The 20780-nt window shown below is 45.1% G+C and overlaps 1 protein-coding gene across 1 annotated transcript in view; it reads left to right on the top strand.

Moving 5' to 3' along the window:
* Positions 1 to 736: 736 nt before the first annotated feature.
* Positions 737 to 20780, top strand: part of Sec31b (SEC31 homolog B, COPII coat complex component) — a 42910-nt gene continuing 22866 nt past the window's right edge. Inside the window, 20 exon segments of the mRNA XM_012514790.1 lie at positions 737 to 805; positions 2462 to 2635; positions 2828 to 2891; positions 3977 to 4143; positions 4523 to 4668; positions 5897 to 5996; positions 6126 to 6210; positions 6213 to 6286; positions 6766 to 6897; positions 8547 to 8549; positions 10071 to 10203; positions 10206 to 10300; positions 11874 to 11948; positions 12205 to 12303; positions 12800 to 12898; positions 13363 to 13511; positions 13513 to 13555; positions 15439 to 15565; positions 16034 to 16179; positions 16832 to 16990. Of these exon segments, the coding sequence (XP_012370244.1) occupies positions 737 to 805; positions 2462 to 2635; positions 2828 to 2891; positions 3977 to 4143; positions 4523 to 4668; positions 5897 to 5996; positions 6126 to 6210; positions 6213 to 6286; positions 6766 to 6897; positions 8547 to 8549; positions 10071 to 10203; positions 10206 to 10300; positions 11874 to 11948; positions 12205 to 12303; positions 12800 to 12898; positions 13363 to 13511; positions 13513 to 13555; positions 15439 to 15565; positions 16034 to 16179; positions 16832 to 16990 (2139 nt within the window).

The raw sequence follows: 20780 nt of genomic DNA, 5'->3' as shown, positions 1-20780 counted from the left end.
TCTGACATTGCTAGTCAAGCGGAAGATCCAATACTATTATGGGCTATTGGACTCTTTTAGAATATTTTGCTGAGTTTACACACCTATAATATTCAAATAACGGAACTTAACAAAAATGGTATACAGATGAATGTCCATTTTGTATCTGTGTATTCAAAGTGGTTAGGATAGATATATAGTTACATTCTCTTAATGAATAGAGTGATTTGTTCTAATGGTGTTTGTAAATAGGATATCATGTCCGCATCTTGTACAGCAAATAACCACTAAGAAGAATGTATGCAATGTGTTAATTATTGAAATTGTCTTCCAATTTGATTTGAAACTGTCTCATTGCTATTTGTTTATCAATAAAATTATGGGGAAAAAAAAAAAAGAAAATGCTCTCAGAGCCTCATGTGTTTGGGAGGTGACCGGATTATGTGGCACTGTAGCTGACGCAGTTCTTTATTTTTATTTATTTTTTATTTATTTATTTATTTGTGTGTGTGTGTGTGTGTGTGGCCAGCTCAGCCCACCAGGGGGTGGGGCTGACTGGCATGTGGTGCTGAGGGATTGAACCGTGGTCCCTTTGCTTTGTTCAGCTTGTTCTAAGTAGGTGCTTTAGACCACTGAGCCATCTCACCAGCCCAGACGCAGTTCTTTAGAAGGTGGGGGTCTGGTTGGAAGAGGCGGGTCACTGAGGGTGCGGCTAGGGGGGCCCATCTGCTTCCCTGGCCCTCCTAACTGCCCTGAGATGAGCCGTTGTCCTCCAGGCCCCTCTGCCACTGTCCTGCGCTGCAGCCAGCTGACTGAGGACTCAAATGTGAGCCAAAATAAACCTGTGCTTCTCATGTTTGCACTGTTTGGAATTCTGTTCCAACCATGCAAATAGTGACTAAGAAGGTCTCCTTCCTTGTTTAATTCGATGCAGTGCTCCCACTTCTTAGGTGCACCCTAAGGTCACAGCTTCTGCAGGTACCAGCCTCCCCTACTGAGTGAGGTGATGAGTAACAGAAACATACTGCTGCACACATATATATAGGAAAACTGTTTTGTCATGCCCGGCATTCTGCAGCTCAGCCCCAGTGATGTAACCTCCCACATTTCTCCCTGCTTGCCAGTTCCCCTTGAGGGTTCAGTTGTGTCTACGGATCGTAGCATGTGCTTTGATCAGCTTGACCTCTTCATTCTTGTGTTGTTTCTGGCCATGTCCTCTGGTTTCATTGACCTGTGATGGCCTTACCCTCTTCGTCACTGTGAATGATATGGCAACCTAGTAAGCCAGTGTGGACACATTCCTCTGCCATGTGAAAAATCCATGCATACTTAGAAAGCTGCCTTTTGCACATAGCCTCAGGGCTGCCATTGTCATCTCTGCCCTTCTCCACAGTTGCTGGTCCTCTGGCCTGCTCAGCTCCCAGACTCAGTAGGATGGCTCAGCCTGGATGCTTCCTGCTTGGTCATCTGCTCGAGTTCTTTCTGTTTCAGTGTGTGGGAATATTTCACTGCATCGAGGGGTCTTGTGATGTCATGCAGTGTGAAATCTGGCTTCTTCTGAAGGGCTGTGGAAATATTTTTGACCAGCAGCTCTGTGGTGGGAAACAGACGCACACTGTCAGGCTTCAGGGAGCTCACATGCCTGCTTTTGCAGAGGACCTGCCCCTCTGCAGGGGCCAGGGTCAGTCTTCTTTTTTTATGCACCCTCAGAAAGCCAGTTTTCTCAGTGGGGGCATCTGCCCTCCCACGCCTGTCTCTAGGGCTGGTCTGCGGCAGCCACAAGGCAGAGATGTGGGGCAGGGAGGTCTCATTCTATTTGTCCTCCATTCCAGCCTGAGAAAGAAGGGGACAATCATTGTTTGTCTAGAGAGGCTGCTGCTTATTATTGCAGGAGAGTGTGGGTCTTCCTCTCAAGGGAAGGTGGAATTTTAAGATGTGAGAGCTCAGTCAGGCAGGGCTGACTTTGAACCTTGAGTGTCACTTCATAGCTCTCAAATGAGAATGAAATTACTAGCTTTGTAAAAATTTTACAACTTCCCTGAGCTACAGTTCCCTTAGATGACAATGGAGGAAATAGTAATAGCTCAGAGAGTTGTTAAAATGTTGTCAGCAAATACATGCAAAGCACTCAGAAAAGGTGCTGTTGGTAGGAAGTGTGAGTTGTTATTACTACCTGTTTGAGTTGTGAAAGTTAATTATTTGAGCTAGTAATCACAGGTCTCCTATAGCCAAAAATTAGAAAAAAGCATTGAAAACAAGTCAGAGGCAGTGGTTTCCTGACTTCTCACGTAACACTACCGCCGCTTCATTTAGGTATGAACAGGGCCAGGGCAAGGAGAGCTCCCTTTCTGTGTGGGAGATGACGCGCAGGCAGGTCACATGGGGAGGGATACCTACTGATGGCAGAGTCTGAGAAAGACCCTACCTTCTGCTTCTGACATGGACCTAAGATTATGATGGCACCAGTTCCCCCTTTTTGTAGGGTTCACAAGCTGACCTCCTGGAAAGCTCTGGAGTTACTGCAGGCGGTGGGGATAGCGGCATGCTTACTCTGTACAGCATGACTCACAGCCTGTCTTCAGGAAAGGGGCCTGTGATTGCACAGAGACAGAAGCACACAGGGGCTGTGAGAGCCCTCGACATCAGCCCTTTCCAGGTACCACATTTTAGTTGATCAAATACAGCCGGCAGTGGAGCAGCAGGTCTGAATGAAAGCATTCCCTGTGGCTACTGAACCTTACCAAGCTCTGATGGGGAGGCTTTGGGTATCCCACGTGTGAGCCTCTTCACCTCTTTCCTGATCATATCTCTCTGGGATAGTGTCTCCAAATGCCTTTTATTCCTACAGGGCAACCTCCTGTCCTCAGGTGCCAGTGATTCTGAAATCTTTATGTGGGATTTGAATAACCTGAGTGTTCACTGACTGCAGGAATCCCTAGCTCAGTCTTAAATTCTGGAGCCAGCCAGCAAACAAGAGATTTCAGGATTTACTGCTGGAGGGCAATTAAACTTCACAGACTAACATGCTGCTGGCCAGATGGAGCAGAGGGTGTGACTGCAGCTGTCTGGGCAATGTTACCAGTTTCCATACCCAGTGTGGGCATCTTGCATTTCTTTTTTAAATTTTATTTAGTGTGTGTGTGTGTGTGTGTGTGTGTGTGTGTGTGTGACCAGCTCAGCCCACCAGGGGGCGGGGCTGGCTGGCATGTGGTGCTGGGGGATCAAACCGCGGTCCCTGTGCTTTGCTAAGCTTGTTCTAAGTAGGTGCTTTAGACCACTGAGCCATCTCACCAGCTCCAGCATTTCTAAGTTTTGAATATCCTTAGATGTTCTGAGTTTCTGGGAGGAAGAAAAAGGACAGGGGAAATAAAGGATGCTGAAAGAGGAATGGGAGTACTGCTATCACAGTGTAGGTTGCTTAGGGTTGGTTAGCCCTGGGCTCAGGGAATACTTGAACTTACCCCTGCTCTCTGAGCGGGAAGAGTCTGTGTTGTCTCTGGGTTATTTCTGTGCAGCTGGATCTAATCTGTCTTCTGAATACCTTTCTGTCAATCTAATGACCTTCCCCCCCTTTTTTGTGGCTTTTCTCTCTTATACTTATAGCATTGTGATGTAGATTAGATGTAAATTTGATACTACTTCATACACTGAAAGTAGCCTTGATTTTTTCCTTCTCTCTCGCATTATGTGTGGGCCTTGGCTGTCTGTTTCCCTCTCTCACTTTCTTCCTTCTGTCTCTCTTCCTTTATCCTAGCCAAGACTATCTTTAAGTATTGACTGTATCTCCTCAAGAGAACTTTAGGATAGGAGTGAAACCCAAGCATGCCTGCCTTTCCTCCAACTTCTACACTGGGACTCTAAAGGATCTTCAGGGAGAATCTAGCCCAACACCCCTAAGACTGTTTGAGTGTGGGAAGCCCCAGGTGTGCTCTTGAGCTTGCTGTGAGGGTTGAGGGCAGTGCAATATCAGAGGCCACTTGGTCCTTGGGGTGACGAGTTATCCTTCCTACCATCCTGTCTCTGCAGCCCTCAGGAGACATCAGGGCACTCTCTTAGAACCGGCAAGTCCAGCACATTCTGTCTTCTGCTCACCCCAGTGGCGTGGCTGTTGTGTGGGATCTCAAGAGAAAGGAGCCTATCATCAAAGTCAGTGATCACCAAAACGGGGAGGAGTGCAAGCCAGAGCACTGGCTGGGCTCTGCCTGCTGCCTTCTGCTGAGCAGTTAGAACTGCTCTGCCCCAGGCCAGGGTTCTATTTCCAGCCGTGGGATATGTGGATTCAGCCTCTTGGAAGATTTCCTATTAAGAGTGATGGCTGTGGTCTTCCCAGGCACAACATAAAAACTGCCCCGAGAGTAGTCACATTGCAACTGGGAAAAAAAAGTGCATAACCAAAAGAGTAAGATTCTATCACCAATTGGGACCCCTTTTTTTCTTGTTTGTATTAGGAATCTAACTCACAATCTCGTGTGTACCTGGCAGGCACTGTGCCTCTGAGCTATATCCCTGGCCCAGTGTCGCCCATTGGGATCTGTTTTGTTCACAGATGCATTGTTCGGGCCTGGCCTGGCACCCAGACATAGCTACTCAGATAGTGCTATGCTCAGAGGACGACCGTCTTCCCGTGATTCAGTTGTGGGGTTTGCGCTTTGCCTCCCCACCTCTGAAGGTGCTAGACAGTCACAGCAGGTAGCATCTCAAAACCCACCCCCATCTTGGTGCAAGTGACCACAATAGATGCAATGCATGTCTCACTTTAGCTACCAAGCATCCTGGCTTCCAGGTCACTGCAGTGGACACATGGACAGTGCTAGCTCCAGCTCTAACCAAGAAGAGTTCATGAGACCTGAGTTATGGAGAAGAACCTGTGATTCCACCTACTGTCAGGGAGTGAGGATAGGGTTGTGAGAAGTACTTGAGGCCATATTTCATTCCTGTGTTAGGCAGTTTTTCATCACTATAACAAAATATCTGAAACAGTAATTTAAAAGAGGGCAGGTTTGCTTGAGTTGACAGTTTTGAATGACTGATTAACCCCTGGCTTTTAGGCCTGCACTGATGCAGCACACCATGGCTGGGGCTTATGGCAAAGCCAGTCACTCATCTCATGTCTAGGGAATGAGGGAGAATGAGGATGAACTGGGGTTCCATAGCCCTCTCCAGGCACGTTCAACACATAGAGTCTTCCCAGTAGGCGTAGCTCTTAAGGTTTCACTGCCTCCCAACGGTACCCGTCTGAGGACTAAGTCTGTAACACTGGAGGATCCTTGAGACCCAGAGTAAACACCCCTCTGGGAGGGTCCCTGGGCCCTGATCTGAGGAAATACTCATTTGTCAGAATTGTGAGGAACTTCCTCCAAGATTTCTTCTGCAGAGCAGCTTGGTTCCTGTGGTACCGTGATAAGTTCTGCCTCTGAAGCTGTAACTCTTGAGCTGTTCTTTTGATAAAAGGGCCATGTTGCCTTTATATCTTCTTGGGGACTTTTTTTTTTTTTTTTTTTTGCGGAACCAGGGATTGAACTCAGGCCCTTGCACTTGCCAAGGAAGCGCTTATTCCACTGAGCCATCTCCCTGGCCCCTCCTTGGGGACTTTTGACGGTTGAGTCTTCACTAAAAGCACCCCTGGGATGGGTGTTTGTGTGTTTCCTACAAATTCATGAACATGCTCTACAAATTCATGAACATGCTCTATCATCCAGCAGTGATCTATGGAGGCAGAGTCTGCAATGCCCTGGAGTTTGACTTGGGTTCCAGCTGTGGAGTTATTGAAAATTACTTAATTTTCGAAGTCTTATTTTTCTTTCATTTATAATGAAATCAGATCGCTCAATAGGCACTGAGATTTATTGGAGATACATAAGGCACTTCACTAAAGTGCACATTTAACAAATATTAATTGCTCTTTGTTTCTTCTTAGGGGGGTCTTGTCAATGTCATGGAACCAGGTTGACACTGAACTGTTACTCAGCAGTTCCAAAGACAACCAGATCTTGTGCTGGAACCTGGGGAGCTATGAGGTAGGGTGACTTCTGTAGTTCCAGTGACATGGAAATGGGATGGCAGGGGGTCCCCAGCTGTGTGTTTGGGTTGCTCTGCCCAAGGAAGGGTCTGCTGGACTCTAGTCTCTAATGGCTCTGTTTTATCAGGTGGTATATAAGCTGTCCACACAGAACAGCTGGTGTTTCGATGTCCAGTGGTGCCCTTGGGACTCTTCAGTGTTCTCCACTGCCTCTCTGATACCTGGATCAGTTTGTACTCCATGATGGGTTGGAGCTGGGAGGGCCAGCACATGAGACAGGTTCGAAGGGCTCAGTGTGAGAACCTGAAGGGAAAGGGCTAGGGAGAGAAGGCACATGCCCTGGGAAGAAGTGTAGGGGGTCAGGGGAGACCAGAGCCCTGGGCTTGGAGGTCTGTACCTTGCTCCAGGGCCCATATACCTGGGAGATGTCAGTTTTTGACATGCTGTGAAGGAGACCTTCCCTTTGGCTTTTGTACTGGATATTTCCTGAGGTATTTCAGGGATATTGGACCTGTATGCCTATGCTTTGTCACAGGAGCATGGACTCTTTTCTTTCCTTCTCTCCTGTGGTCCTTGTGGACTTTGAGTGGAGTAGGCTTTCTAAGATTACTGTAGGGGAGTCCCACCCTCACTATCAGTTTTCATATCTGGTGTGGGAGTCTGACCTTTCTAACTCTTGAAGATTCCTCCCAAAATGGAGTTTGTAGGTGGAGTTGCTGGCAAAGCTGCCACATCAGGATGGTGATGCAGCTATCCTTTCTCCTCAGATTTCCTCCTCTTTCAGTAAAGGCCACCCTCTGTCACCACTGCAGGTGTCAGAGCAAATGGCCCAAGCATCACAGGTCCCTCCCATGAGAAAGCCCCCCAGATGGATACAAAGGCCATCAGGAGTTTCTTTTGTGTAAGAATCACAGATGTGGTGGGATTGTGTATGTGAAGCTGCCTAGCAAGAAGCTGGGTTCCGTTCTACTGCCTTTGTCTCAGATCAGGTCCTACTCTCTCAAGCAGTTGCCCTAGCCACTGTCTCTACCCTCTTATGCATTCTTCACCCTAACTGCTATGCCAGGCCTATTTTTAAAGACTGGGTTGGACCTCTGCATTGTGGATGATGGCCTAAGATTCTTGAGATTCTTCTAGCCTTTACTTGACTGAACTGGTGGCATGGAGTACAAAGAAGGAAAGCGGGGGGGGGGGGGGGGGAGTAGATTTTTTTTATTCTGGTATTCTCCTGCTCAAAGAACAACTTGGGTCTCCCATTGCTTTTTATTTTTTATTTTTTTTTAATGGAATAAGGGTTTTTTTTTTTTTTTGGTCCTCGGATGCCTTCAGGGCACTTTTGGCCAGCGGGAGAGTTGTGAGGTTCGAACTCCAGCAACCTGAGGCTGACAGTGTTGTGGAAGCAGCCACTTAAAGGACTGAGCTAGGGCCAGGCCCCCTCCCATTGCTTTTTAGACTCAAGGCCGAGTGCACACAGGGCTCTGGTTGCCTTTCTGGTTCTGATTCCATCTTACTCTCCTGTGTTCCCTATGCTCCAGTTGCACATGGCTCCTTTCACTCCCCTAACAACTCCACTGTCTTGCTTCTGCTTGTACCTTTCCTTCTTGGCTTGCTACTGTGGCTTTCAGGGCCTCCTGCATGTATACCATCTCTTCCATGATCCCTGACTTTAGTCCTGCAAAATTAATCTTCCTCTGTAATCCACAGATTTATATCCCTGCAATAGTATGTTCTGTACTTATTATATTTATACACATATCTGGACCCCACTGTGTAATAAACCCCATAAGGATAGGTGCCATATTTTGTTCATTTTTATATCCTTAAAATAGTGCCTCTCAGACTTTAATGTACATACAAATCACATGAGGATTGTATGTAAATTCAGATTCTAGTTCATTTGGCCTGGGGTTGGGCTCAGGATTCTGATTTCAAACAAGTTCTCAGGTAATACCTTTGCTGTTGGTCTGAGGCCCGATGCCTTTAATACAGTGGTGGTGAACCTGTGGCATGCATGCCACAGCCTGCTAGTTGCTATCATTGGAGGCTCTAAAAGGTTCATCATTACTGCTGTAATACAGTGCTTTAAATATTAGATTTGAATTTAAAACAGGTACATAAAAGTAGAGATCCTTGTCTTTAGAGCCCACAGTTTTCATTAGGAAGGTAAGACTAATGCACACAAGAGATAGTGAGGTTAAGAAAAAAAGAGGAGGGGCCGGGGAGATGGCTCAGTGGAATAAGTGCTTCCCTGGCAAGCACAAGGGTCTGAGTTCAATCTCTGGTTCTGCCAAAAAAAAAAGAGAAAAGAAAAAAAGAGGAGTGTAGTGTGGTAAAAACCCCCAAGGTCAGGAAACCAAATTCTTATCATAGAAGTTGGTATCTGTCATTTATGAACAAACTATCCTTGAGCAAGACGTTAACCCCTCAGGACTTGGTGTTCTTGTCTATAATGGTTGATACATTGTGTGATACTTTGAGAAATTTTGAAGTTTCACTAAGTAACTCAGCTGGTTTGCATCCTATAGTGTAGAGAGCATGCCCTAGGGAGGCTGTTTATACTTCAGGATGCTGTAATGGTTGATTCATTGTGTCAATTTGAGAAGTTAAGAAATTTAATTAAGTGACTCAGTAAGGAGCCAGGGCCCGAACTTTGTAAACATCCTCAGCCTGTACAAAAGGAGCACCAGAGATGGTGTGGGTGTAAAGGACCACCAATAGGGCAGGTAGCCTGCATACAATATAAGGGGAGAAAAGAGGCTTGCTTTTGCTGTGTTCTGCTGCCATGAACTGCCTTGGAGCTGGCTAAATATGGACTGAAAGGTCTCAAACTGTGAGCTAAATAAACCTTTCCTTTCCTAATTTTGGATGTTGGGGATATTTTGTCCCAGCAATAAGAGAAAAGTAACTAAGATATTACCTATAAAATGGAGATAGTATTACCTGCCTGGCTACTGTTAGTGAATTGTCATGAGCCTCAGAGAAGAAGAGATGTGGGCACTTTGTAAAACTGTCCTTGCATATCAGAAGTTGGGGTGGTGTTATGAAACACTAAGACAATGGTGGATTTTGTGCTGTTAGAGACCAGAGAGAAAGTAATTCTGACTGAATTTCATTAAGGAGAGTTGAGTCTTAGCAAAGGAAATAACACAGCAGTAGTTGTCAGCCTGGGCTACATATTGAAATAGCCTTAAGATTTAAAAAAATCCTGATGCTCATTTCCTTACCCTCCTAGACTTTATGTTCTTGTTGTCTGGGGTGAGCCTGGTGGCCTGGCAGTCTCTCTGGAGGTGATGTGTGCCTGTGGCTGACTCCTGCTAGAGGAAAGGCCTGGTCCAGGCTTTTCCTTGTGCCAGATGCTTTCATAAAGTATCAGAAGGGCGCTTCAGGCTGGGGGTGTGGGCATGGGTCAAGGCACAGAGGCAGGAATGACTGGGCATTTAGGGGTGTGAAACAATGGCATACAAGAACAGGGAGAAAGGAGTGCAGAGAAAGACAGATCTGGCTGACTTGGGGGGTAGGCAGGGAAGTGTAAATGCTTTCCTGAAGTTGTGAGTCCATTCAGACATCCTGGGTACTGACTGGGTGGCACAACAACAGGTGGGATCTAAGACTTGGGTTGGTAGGGAAAGGGAACAACAAAACAGGACAATGAAGGCTGGTAACTCTCCTAGTAATGTAGGCGTGCTAGCAGTGGGAATGGAATGGGAGGGGCCTTGGAGACAGAAGAAACATCGAGCCAGCACTGAACTCTGAACAACGTTTTGCTTGGTTGGAGTGATACAGATTGTGATGATGCGGGGGTGTTTGGACTGAGTGCTGAGGAGAAGGGAGGTACTGGCCCAGGAGAGAAAGAGACGGTGCTATGTGGTGATGCTAGCAGGTGCTGGTGCCAGGGCTGCAGAAGTGGGCTTGGTATGGGCACATTCTCCACTCAGTCTCTGAGCCTATTCCACTCCTGAGCTCTCTTTTCGTTGATTTCCTGTAGGTAGCTTTTTTATGATCCTGACTTCGTGTTAGCTTTTGGCCTGAAACTGTAACTTTTACCCTTTATTCTTCTTACCTTTTCTGGCAGCTTGGGGGGAAGCTGGCTACCTTTGGGCTTGCCGGTGCCCCTGCTCAGCAAGCAGCACCGTTTCGCCCCCAGATTGTCTTCGTCAGCCAAGAGACCACAGAACCCGGATGCCTGGCGTGATCAGCTGGGCTGCGGGGAGCCTGGCATCAGGAGGTCTCCTGAGTTATTGTCAGAGCCAGGGCCAGCGGGCTTCCCTGGCGAGTGAAAAGATGCTGTGGCAGTTTGTGAAGGTAGGAAGCTTTCAGGCTGACTGCTTACCAGTGCTTTCCTGAAGGCCAGAACTCCTACTTGTCAACTTTAGGAGATGCACAGTCAGACTGTGACCCTGATTGTAGAGGCTGTAACCTCCACTGGTCTTTCGTGTGTCTTCTGGATAGTCTTCACCCTTGGCAAGAGGCCCAGAGGCCTCTTTTGAGCATGAGAACAAGAGCTGCTTTCCTTCTTGCTGCTGTGGCTGACGACCAGGGTTCCTTACCAGAGCCAAGGTGAAGGCTTTCACAGTGTCTTTCACAGTATCAAAGGGCAGATAAGGTGATGGAAGGGAAGAAGACAGGAAGGAAAGAAAAAAAGAAAAAAAAGGTTAGCTACAAAGGTACAACATCATAAGAAGGCTTTGAGTTTGTTTCAGGTAACCCAAGGCGAGTTGTGTGTGGACTCAGTGTGCAGGGTCGCCCACTCTGGAGGCAGAGTCTTGGTTCTGAGCTGCTTGTGACATCGAGGATGCTATGTGCACCAGAGAAAATGAGCAAAGGAGATCTCTGCAGGGAGACAGGGAAGCAGCTGACTGCTCAGGGGGTGGGAGGACAGTCCAGCAGAAGAAAGCAAAACAAACAGGACTTGTCTCAGGGTCTGAGAGGAACTTGGTCTGTCCTTCAGAAATAGTAAAGCTTTAGGCATGTTTTTCTCTCTGGGAGAGAGAAAATGATTTGAGCAAGATATAGGAAGAAGAGTAAGAAATGATGCTTCTGGCATGAGGGAGCTACAGATCCCAGGAATGGCAGGGTGGAAAAGAGGGTAGGAGGAGTGTCAGGATGACAGTGGAGGTGGCCATGTCTCTAGAACAGAGGGGAGCCTGAGCAGAGAGCCATCCGGGAGCTGTCCAGTATCAGTTCCCAAGGTTGTGCATGGAGGGGTATTTCCCAGGGAAGAGCCTTGGGGGGGTGGGGAGACCAGGGAAACTGTAAAAGACTAAAGTCGAAGCCATGGCTGGTCGCCTGCCAGAGCCAGTATCCCTGTACTAGCTCCATCAGCATAGCTGCTGCGTCCCTGCAGAGGACACATGTCAAGTACTGAATCACTGCAACCAGTGAAACTCTGAGCATGACGTCCACTTCAGGGTTTTGTAGTTTACGTAGTTCTAGGCCAGATGCAACTGACTAATCACAAGCAGTGTTGCTCTGGAATAGCTGACATTTTACTCTTACCAGGCTGAGCTAATAGCAGGATAGTCAGCCAAAGTTCTAGTTTTCGTGTATAAGGGACCAAGGATATTATATTAAGACTGCCCGTTGCCCACCAATAAGTCAAAATGAAGAAGTGGCACTGCCCTCTGATTGCACTGGTGTTTTGTTTTGTTTTTTAGTATTGTGGATTGAACCTAGGGCTTTTGCACTGAGCTACATCTCCAGCCCCTTTTTAATGTTTTATTTTGAGGCAGGATCTTTCTAAATTGCCCAGAGGACACTTTTTATAGCCCCCAGGTCTATACGTGAGAGTGTAGTGGTACAGAAGTCCAGCTTGGTGCAGGAGAGGGTCATATACAGTCACTTAATGGAGACTTTTCTGTGTTCTTTGGTTCCTTAGGTGACTTTAGAGCAAGATTCCAGAATAAAACTCTTGAAGCTATTAGGGTATGATAAAGGTGAGCTTCAGAAGAAGGTAAGCTGCTTTTCATGTCTGACACATGAATAAGACATTTCATGTCTTATTCTGCTGTACAGAATAAGAGAACCCTCTGGAAACCATCTCAGAACATCTCTTCCTGGGCCTAATTAATACACATATAAGCATTTTAGCTCCTGGAGTTAGGCGTTTTTCTAGGACAGTAGTTGGGGGGAGTGTGGAGATGGGAAGAGAGCATACGCTTATTTGAGCTTTTGCTGGGAGGGTGGTACTCGTAGGTCTCTTCCTGCAGGTGACCAGCCAGTTGAAGAGTAACTTGGGGCCTGTGGAGAGCCCTCAGCCCCAGGGAGATTCCCTCAACCATAATAGGTAACTGACCTTTGGTAGCCAGGTATGGTGAGAGCACAGACAGCCTGGCCCAGGGTAGTGCATGACGCCTGTCTTGATGCTCTTGGCTTACCTGTCAGTAAGTGCTCAGCTTCTATAGCAGGCTTCAAACCCTTCACTCTCGTGCAGCTAGAGTAAGACAGAGTCTGTAAGCTTTTGGGCTGCTGTGACACTGGGAGAAGTTTTACACCTACTAAGAGAAATGACTGGTCAGGACCTGAGAGGACTGTGGGGTCTTAGAGAAGAGCTCAGAAGACACAGCTGTCCTGGGAGCTCGAGGGGGACATGGGGTCTATGCTTCAGAGATAGTAAAGTTTGTCTGAAGAGAGGCTGTGTCTGCACCATGAACTGCGGCCTTTCTCAAATATGTCCTGGTTATTTGTTTAGTTTTAATCATTAATAGCTGGGTAGTAGAGCTGAGGTGGTAGTGGGCAGATACTGGCTGTCTTTCTCTATTCTTGGTCATTTACCACATAGTCACATCTGTCATTCATCTGCAGACCTCCAAACACCCCACAGAGGAAGCCTCTGCATCCTCAGCCTTCTTCGATGAACTTGTCCCTCAGAACATGACTCTGTGGGAGATCCCCATCACGGAGGTTTGTTGGCCCTGCATGAGAGAAACGGCCTGGGAGAGGTGGCCCCAGAATTGTGAGACTTGAGCCAGTCTCATTTCATCTCCTGCCTGCCTTCCACCATCTCAAATACTGGTGGGCTTACACCAGTTAAAACTCTCTCTCACTGTAGAGATTTCTCAGTGGGTCCTTCCTATGGAAGGCTTTCTACCAGATCTTTTTTCCTATCCTGTGTCTCCGTGTGACCTGGCCTGTGCTGAGCAAGCACATATCAACCTGTGATTTCACCATGAGTTGGCTTCCTTGTCTTGAGTCCTGCCTTTAGAGAGTTTCTGCTGGACTGATTACCCCTGCGACAACCTCTGCATTTTATTGCTAAGGAATGAAACTTGAGGGTTTAGTTTGGAGCAAAGCAGAATGAGTCATGTAGACAGCAGGGGCTGCAGGGACAGGAAGCAAGGGTCTGCGGGCAGGCTAATGCAGAGGAGCTGCCTCTTCCCACAGACATAGATGGAATCCTGAGCCAGGCCCTGCTGCTGGGGGAGCTAGGCCCTGCTGTGGAGCTATGTCTGAAGGAAGAGCACTTCGCTGATGCTGTCATCCTGGCACAAGCTCGGGGCACAGATCTGCTGAAGCGCACAGGAATGCTACTTTGCCAAGAGGAGAACCAAAATCTCCTTGGTAATGGCCCATCTTGATGGGGAGGGGATTACTTGGATCTTGGTAGGTGCAGCCTTACCCTTGGAGCTGATATTAATCTGCTGTCTCCCTTTTTCTACTCTAACAACCTCCCCCTTCCTGCTGGCCCTACTCAGTGGTCTAACAAGAGAACTGTTTATGAGCAACGTCCCTGTGAGTGACTCTTTTTTTTTTCCATAATTTTATTGATAAACAAATAGCAATGAGACAGTTTCAAATCAAATCACTAGGACAGTTTCAATAATTAACACACTGCATACATTCTTCTTAGTGGCTAATTGCTGTACAAGATGTGGACTTGAGATCCTATTTACAAACACCATTAGAACAAATCATTCTATTCATTAAGAGAATGTAACTATATATCCTAACCACTTTGAATACACAGATACAAAATGCACATTCATCTGTATCCCCTTTTTTTTTAAGTTCCGTTATTTGAATATTATAGGTGTGTAAACTCAGCAAAATATTCTAAAAGAGTCCAATAGCCCATAATAGCATTGGGTCTTCTGTTTAACTGGCAATGTCAAAAATTGTTGACCTGAGTCCCCCACAGCTCAACATAACAGCATGGCTTTACTTCCTATATTTCATTTTTATACTTTTCTGCTGGATGGTTAAGACCAAGGTAAAGCAAGACCTATGCAACAAGAGTTGTAGCTTTTGAGTCTGAGAGGTCAGTGAAATCCCCTCAGGATTTATCCTGAGATCCTGTACCTCAGATTGTAGAACTTTTGTCAGTGTCAGCCATGTGGATGAGTCACAGCCATTGCTTGGCCAATGTGCTCTCTGTGAAAGCCTGAGAGAGTGTTTTCTCTCCATGTGACTCTCCTTAGGCACACTCTACATCATCGCTCACTTTCCTTTTTGGCCCCATAATCTCCTTGATCAGAAAATTTGGGACACTGCCGAGTTACATGATATTACAGTACAAGTTCTCATCTGTCCTGAGTCTTAATTGACCTTTTTATCAAACAACTTAGGCTGTTAAGCTTAACCTCACTATCTGTCTGCATATCAAACATCTTAGGAAAGGTTAGGGCCAAAATGTTGGCTTTCCTTGCGGCCCTCCTTTTTCTCTAATTTTGGTCTGCAAACTTAGGTTGTTATCCATCCAGAAGAAAAGCTTATTGTTATTTTTTTATTATTATTTTTTTTAAATTTATTTATTTATTTTGTGTGTGTGGTGTGTGTGAGTGTGTGTGTGTGTGTGTGGCCAGCTCAGCCCACCAGGGGGCGGGGCTGGCTGGTATGTGGTGCTGGGGATTGAACCGTGGTCGCTGAGCTTTTGCTTAGCTTAGCTTGTTCTAAGTAGGTGCTTTAGACCACTGTGCCATCTCACCAGCCCAAGCTTATTGTTATTATCAAACAACTTAGGCTGTTAAGCTTAACCTCACTATCTGTCTGCATATCAAACATCTTAGGAATAATATGGAACAGGTATTTTTCATCAAGTATTGATATGTTGAACTTTAAGTCCCTCATAATATGATAAAAAACATTTCAAAATTAGATTATATTTTAAAAATAGGATACAGAATTATATACTTCTCATGTTTGCACATAAGTCCAAACATCTCACCATATACAACCTTAAAGCAGGACAGTCCCACAATATTCCTTTTCCTGTCTCTTGCTTTCATTCATCACCCCCTTCTTCTTGAACGTCCACCTACCCGAGAGACATCATAGCAGCAACTGGCATGTCATGACAAGCAGCCCATATTCAGAAGACCACAATGACAGGCTCTCCAAGCATGAAACTACTATTACAAATTACCATCTGCTGTGCAGCCTGTGAGTGACTTGCTACATTGCTAAATAGACAGCTGAGATCCTTCTTCCCTTTTGGCCCATTACAGCTTCTTGCCTGTGTTATACAGAAGAATTGGAAGGAACTGGTGAGCACCTGCAGCCTGAAGAACTGGAGAGAGGCCCTGGCCTTGCTTCTGACATACTCAGAGCCAGAGAAATTTCCTGAGCTCTGTGGTAGGTGTGGCCTAGGCCTTGCAGTGGAGTGATATGGCACCAGCTTGGAGCTTTGGACACTCAGGTGGAGGCAGCCTGAGCTCTAGGAGGCCAAGCCATGCTGTCAGGGTCAGGATCAGCTCAGACTTCTAAGTGTGCTTCTACCCTCATTAGGGGTCATTATTGTTCTGTTTACTTTTCTGTATCACATCTTGGTACAAGTTTAACCTCTGTGTTTCAAAGCCACTGTTACTACTTGTCCATAGTTCACGGTCTCCCACTTGTTTCTTTTCTTTTCTTTCTTTCTTTCTTTTTTTTTTTTTTTTTTTTTTTCAGAACCAGGGATTGAACTCAGGCCCTAGAGCTTGCCAGGGAAGTGCTTATTCCACTGAGCCATCTCTCCGGCCCCCACCCACTTGTTTCTAAACAAATAAAGGAAGAGCAGCTTTGGAGAGCTGTGCCACTAATGAAGTCTGCATCTTTCTACAGACATGCTGGGAACTCACATGGAACAGGAGGACAGCAGGGCACTAACTGATGAAGCCAGACTCTGTTATGTATACTCAGGGAACGTGGAACAGCTGGTAAAGGGCTGGGCAAGATGTCACCAGACCTCATCCCCTGTGGCTCTGCAGGTATCTGACAGGTCTGGCCCTTCCATATAAACCTCTTGGGAGAGGTTAGTGATGTGGGCAATGCGGATACCAGAGTGAGTCTTCTGGACACAGGATGGAGCGCTGGTGTCAGGCAGGAGCAGAAGGCCCTCAATGTTTGGATCTTATCCCGGGTTAAATATTACCTCCTTCCCTAAGCAGAGATGGAACAGGTACTTGGGTGCTGTCAGTATTCCCTACTTCAAGTTTAGTTATATAAATTTATTTAATATTTGAATAGTTGTGAGCTTCTGAGAAAAGTTCTGTGGATCTAAGCTGTAAAAGGTATTCTGTGGGTGACCACAGAAGGTAGAGGTCATAAACTCATGAGAAAACAAACACCACACATGAAACACTGTAAGAGAGTCTGTGACTGCCAGTGTACCAGCAGAAAAGGTAGAGGAAACAAAAAGAGGAGGCAGACATATTTAAGAATCTAAGATACAGTGGGTCCACTTGAGTTCAGTGTTAGCCATTGAGGAGGTGAGCCCGCTTGCTCACATATTGGCACCTGTTGCCTTTGCCACATGCCCTCCTCTCTGCTGATAGTAGGGTATTCCTGGGTGAATTTCCTGGTCCTAGGACCAAGATGTGCTTTAAGGGTCTGGCTAACCTCATCTTGTCATCTCTGTAGGACCTGATAGAGAAGGCAATGGTCCTGAAGAAGAGGGCTTCTGGCAGGGTGAGCCCATGTCCTACCACAACCTACAGGCTCATCCAGTATGCCAACTTCCTGGCTTCCCAGGGCAGCCTGGCCACTGCCATGAGCTTCCTACCCAGCAACTATGCTCAGGTGAGTGGGGCCATATGAGAGAATAAACCATTTCATTCAGTCATTAATGCTGGTTTAGAGGCCCATGTTTTGGTACTATGTTAGTGCTGCTGCTCCTTGAATAAGGAAGACCTCATTCTGCAAACAGCTTATAGTCTATTAGGGGAGAACAAGTCTTAAGTGCTATGGAGGACTTCCAGGAAGATGGCATAGTAGTAAGTAGCAGAGAAAGAGCCTCCCTGAGAGTTGCCATTCAGACGCTGGAATATAGCATTTTGAGGAAGAAAAGAAGGAAGGAAGTGGGTCCCCTGGATCCAGGAAGGATCTGAAGCAAGAAATGAAGCCCACAGGGGGAGTGAAGGGAGAAACCCCAGTGAAGAAGGAGGTAGCCTGAGGAGCCCGAGGACTCAGTTAAGATTCACTGGAGCAGCTCAGGCTTGTGGACATATGTGATGGCTGGTGGTGCCAGAGGCATCCACAGAGAGATTCAGTGGTGGAGGCAGAGCAAAAGACATGGAGACGTGCACTGGGTGGGGGTGAGGACGGAGGGCTCAGCTGTCCTGTGGGAGAGAACAGCAGGCTAGGAGCATCTTGGAGAGGAGTCAGCTGAGCTCAGAACTCAGAACAGCTGCTCATCTAGCAGCTTCCAGCTGAGTTCGAGCCCTCAGAGGGAGCACTGACTGCTCCCGGCTGAATAGGTCTGACCTTGGTCCCCATGGACAGAATATAGCCTGAATTCAGGGGAAATAGTCATGTGCCAGTACCCCACTATAAAGCTACTGCTGATTTCCTGGGATAAATCCACACAGATCTGGACTTTGTCTCCACATGATTTCTAAATGTGACAGTAGAGACAAACCTGGAAGAGAACTTTTTTTTCCGCTTTCATTGTTTTATTTTATTTAATTAATTAATTTATTTGTGGAACCAGGGATTGAATTCAGGTCCTTGTGCTTGCCAGGGAAGTGCTTATTCCACTGAGCCATCTCCCTGGCCCCTGATTTTATTTTTATATGCGTGTGAATCTGGTTTCTAGCTTCTTTGTGGTTGTTCTATCCTGTTCTTCCTTTTATTTATTTTTTCTCTCTTCCCTTTTTCTTTCTTCACCAGATTCCCAAAGTTAGCATGATACCCTTAGTCCTCTAGTCTTTTAATCTCTTCCTTTTCTACTTTTCTATTCTTCTCCTATTCTTTTTGAATTTTAACTCTTGAGGGTAAAGTGGACATATTGAGGACTTACATATTATATATAATTTTCTGGTTTATTACAGATTTTGTTGTATAACTGCAAGTCTGGTTCACACAAGCTAGCAAAGTGGTGGTTTCCTCAGTTTGTCGATTTCTAGGCTGTGTTTGATGCTATTGTTGCCAGTGGTGCTACTTTAGCCAGAGGTGGCCTAATTATTTTACCCAGCTATTCTTCTTAGTGTTCCAAGACTGAGAATGACTAAGGGTCAGGGAAGGTGCTGTGGCACAGTGCCAAAGAACCAAGCGCTGCACCAAGCAGGCAGCAGCTTCTCATTCCCAACAAACCAAAGAGTTAGGCTCTTAAAAGACTCAAGACCGAAAAGCCAGCTATGCCTGGAAGACACCTGGGAAAAGTGTTCATTTCCTAAGAATTTTAAATACTAATCATAAACAATTTGCCGTATACAGATTACAAGCATCAATACAGGAATTAAACTAAGAAAAGAAAAAAAATAAGATGACACTTAAACAAGGTACAGCACTAGACATTCACTTTACCCAAGGCCAATCCAGGGGACAGTGAGGTGGAACAATCCAAAAGCCACTTACCTTGCCTCTCTAAAGTAATAACAACAAAGTAATCAAATGAGGCTTTAGAAAAAAATTAAAACACAAATGATTTCTCAGATAACTACACAGATGGTGTCTACAATGAAAACCACGCATAGTGACTCTAGAGCAGATACAGAGAGAATGATAGAAATAATGAAGGTTCAATGTAGGAAAGAGGGGCCTGGGGAGGTGGCTCAGTAAAATAAGCGCTTGCCTGGCAAGTGCAAGGGCCTGAGTTCAATCCCCTGTTCTGCCAAAAAAAAAAAAAAAGGAAGTAAACCAATGTAGGAAAGAAATGTAATCCATAAAATAGATTCAAAAAGCTATCTAGGAGATTAAAAATTCCATTGAAAGTATCCACAGAAGAATGAGCCAATGGAAGACAGAATTGCCGATATAGAAGACAGGCTCACAGTTAGTGATCATGAAAAGAAATATTTCTTAAAATGGTAAGCGACCATAAGAAATTAACCCAGAAGCTGCTAGATGATGCAAAGAATAACATCAGATTGATTGGAGTAAATGAAAAAGCAAGAGATAGCACAAATGACATTAAAAAAAACAAAACCAAAAAAACTGTTCACTAACATAATGGCAGAAGACTTCCCTGATAGGGAAAGCAATTTGACATATAGAAATCCAATTAGTCATGGTAAAAAAATCTACAGCCAGGCTTATCATAGTCAGAATTCCAGAAATTCAATACAAGAGTAGAATATTAAAAGCTGTTAAGGAAAAGAAACAAATCACCTATAAAGTAAAGTCTATCAGAATCACAGTTGATTTTTCAGCACAAACCCTCCAGTCAAGGAGGACTTGAAATTAAGTATTTCAAGCACTAAAGGAAAACAACCCCCAATCCAGATTAATGTACTCCAAAAAACTATCTTTCAAAATTGATGGAGAAGTAAGATACTTCCATGACAAAGAACAGCTTTGGAAATTTATGATCACCAAACCAGCACTCCAAAAAGTTTTGAAGGACATTCTAGAAAGAGATGATGGGGCCGGGGTGATGGCTCAGTACAATAAGCACTTCCCTGGCAAGCATAAGGGTCTGAGTTCGATCCCCGGTTCCACAAAAAAAAAAAGAGAGAGAGAGAGATGACAAGGACTACAATTCCATGAACCCCAATGGAAGGAATCAACCAGGCAAGGCAAACAATTAAACAGAGAGGGGAAAGAAGGAAAAAGAAAAACAAGGAGAGGAGTCAACAACAACAGGGAAATAATATGCAACAATATGTTGCATACAAGAAACATTTAATTCAAAAAGAAATTCATAGACTGAAAGTCAAAGGATGGAGAATAATTATGTGACAGGAAACAATAAAAAAGCAGGGGTAGCTATTCTGTTTGCAAAAAAGTGGATTTAAAGCCAAGATTAATTAAGAAACATAAAGGAAGTCACTACATCTTGATAAAGGGAATAACCCAACAGGAAGAGCTAATCATTAGAAGTATATATGCACCAAATGCCAGTATACTTACCTAAAATATTAATGGATATGAAAAAGTCAAGCAATAATACAATTATATTGGGGGAACTAAAACCCCCAAAGTCACAAAAAGACAGATCCACTAGACAAAAAAATCCACAGTGAAATACTAAAACTGAACCAAACTTTTGAACAAATAGTCTTAGATATCTAGAGTGTTCTGTCCCACATCAGAATACACATGCTTCTCAGCTGCACACAAGATGTTCTCCAAAGCAGATTACATACTAGCTCATAGAACATGCTTAAGTAAATGCAAAGGAATTGGAATTATACCATGCTTGTTACCTAACCATACAGCAATAAAATTGAAAATAAATCACAAAAGAAACCACAAGAACTTCATAAATACTTGGAAATTAAGTAACACCCTCCTGAACAACCAATGGATCACAGATAAAGAAGAAATTAGATAGTTTCTTCAATGAAGTGATGATGACAGTACAACATACTGGAACTTATGGGACACAAAGCAGTCTAAGAAGGAAATTTATTTATTTATTTATTTATTT

The sequence above is a fragment of the Octodon degus genome, unplaced genomic scaffold, assembly GCF_000260255.1.
Source record: "Octodon degus isolate 3935 unplaced genomic scaffold, OctDeg1.0 scaffold00042, whole genome shotgun sequence".
In the NCBI taxonomy this organism is placed as follows: domain Eukaryota; kingdom Metazoa; phylum Chordata; class Mammalia; order Rodentia; family Octodontidae; genus Octodon; species Octodon degus.
The sequence above is the reverse complement of the archived record's forward strand: the minus strand, read 5'-3'. Positions and strand labels throughout refer to the sequence as shown.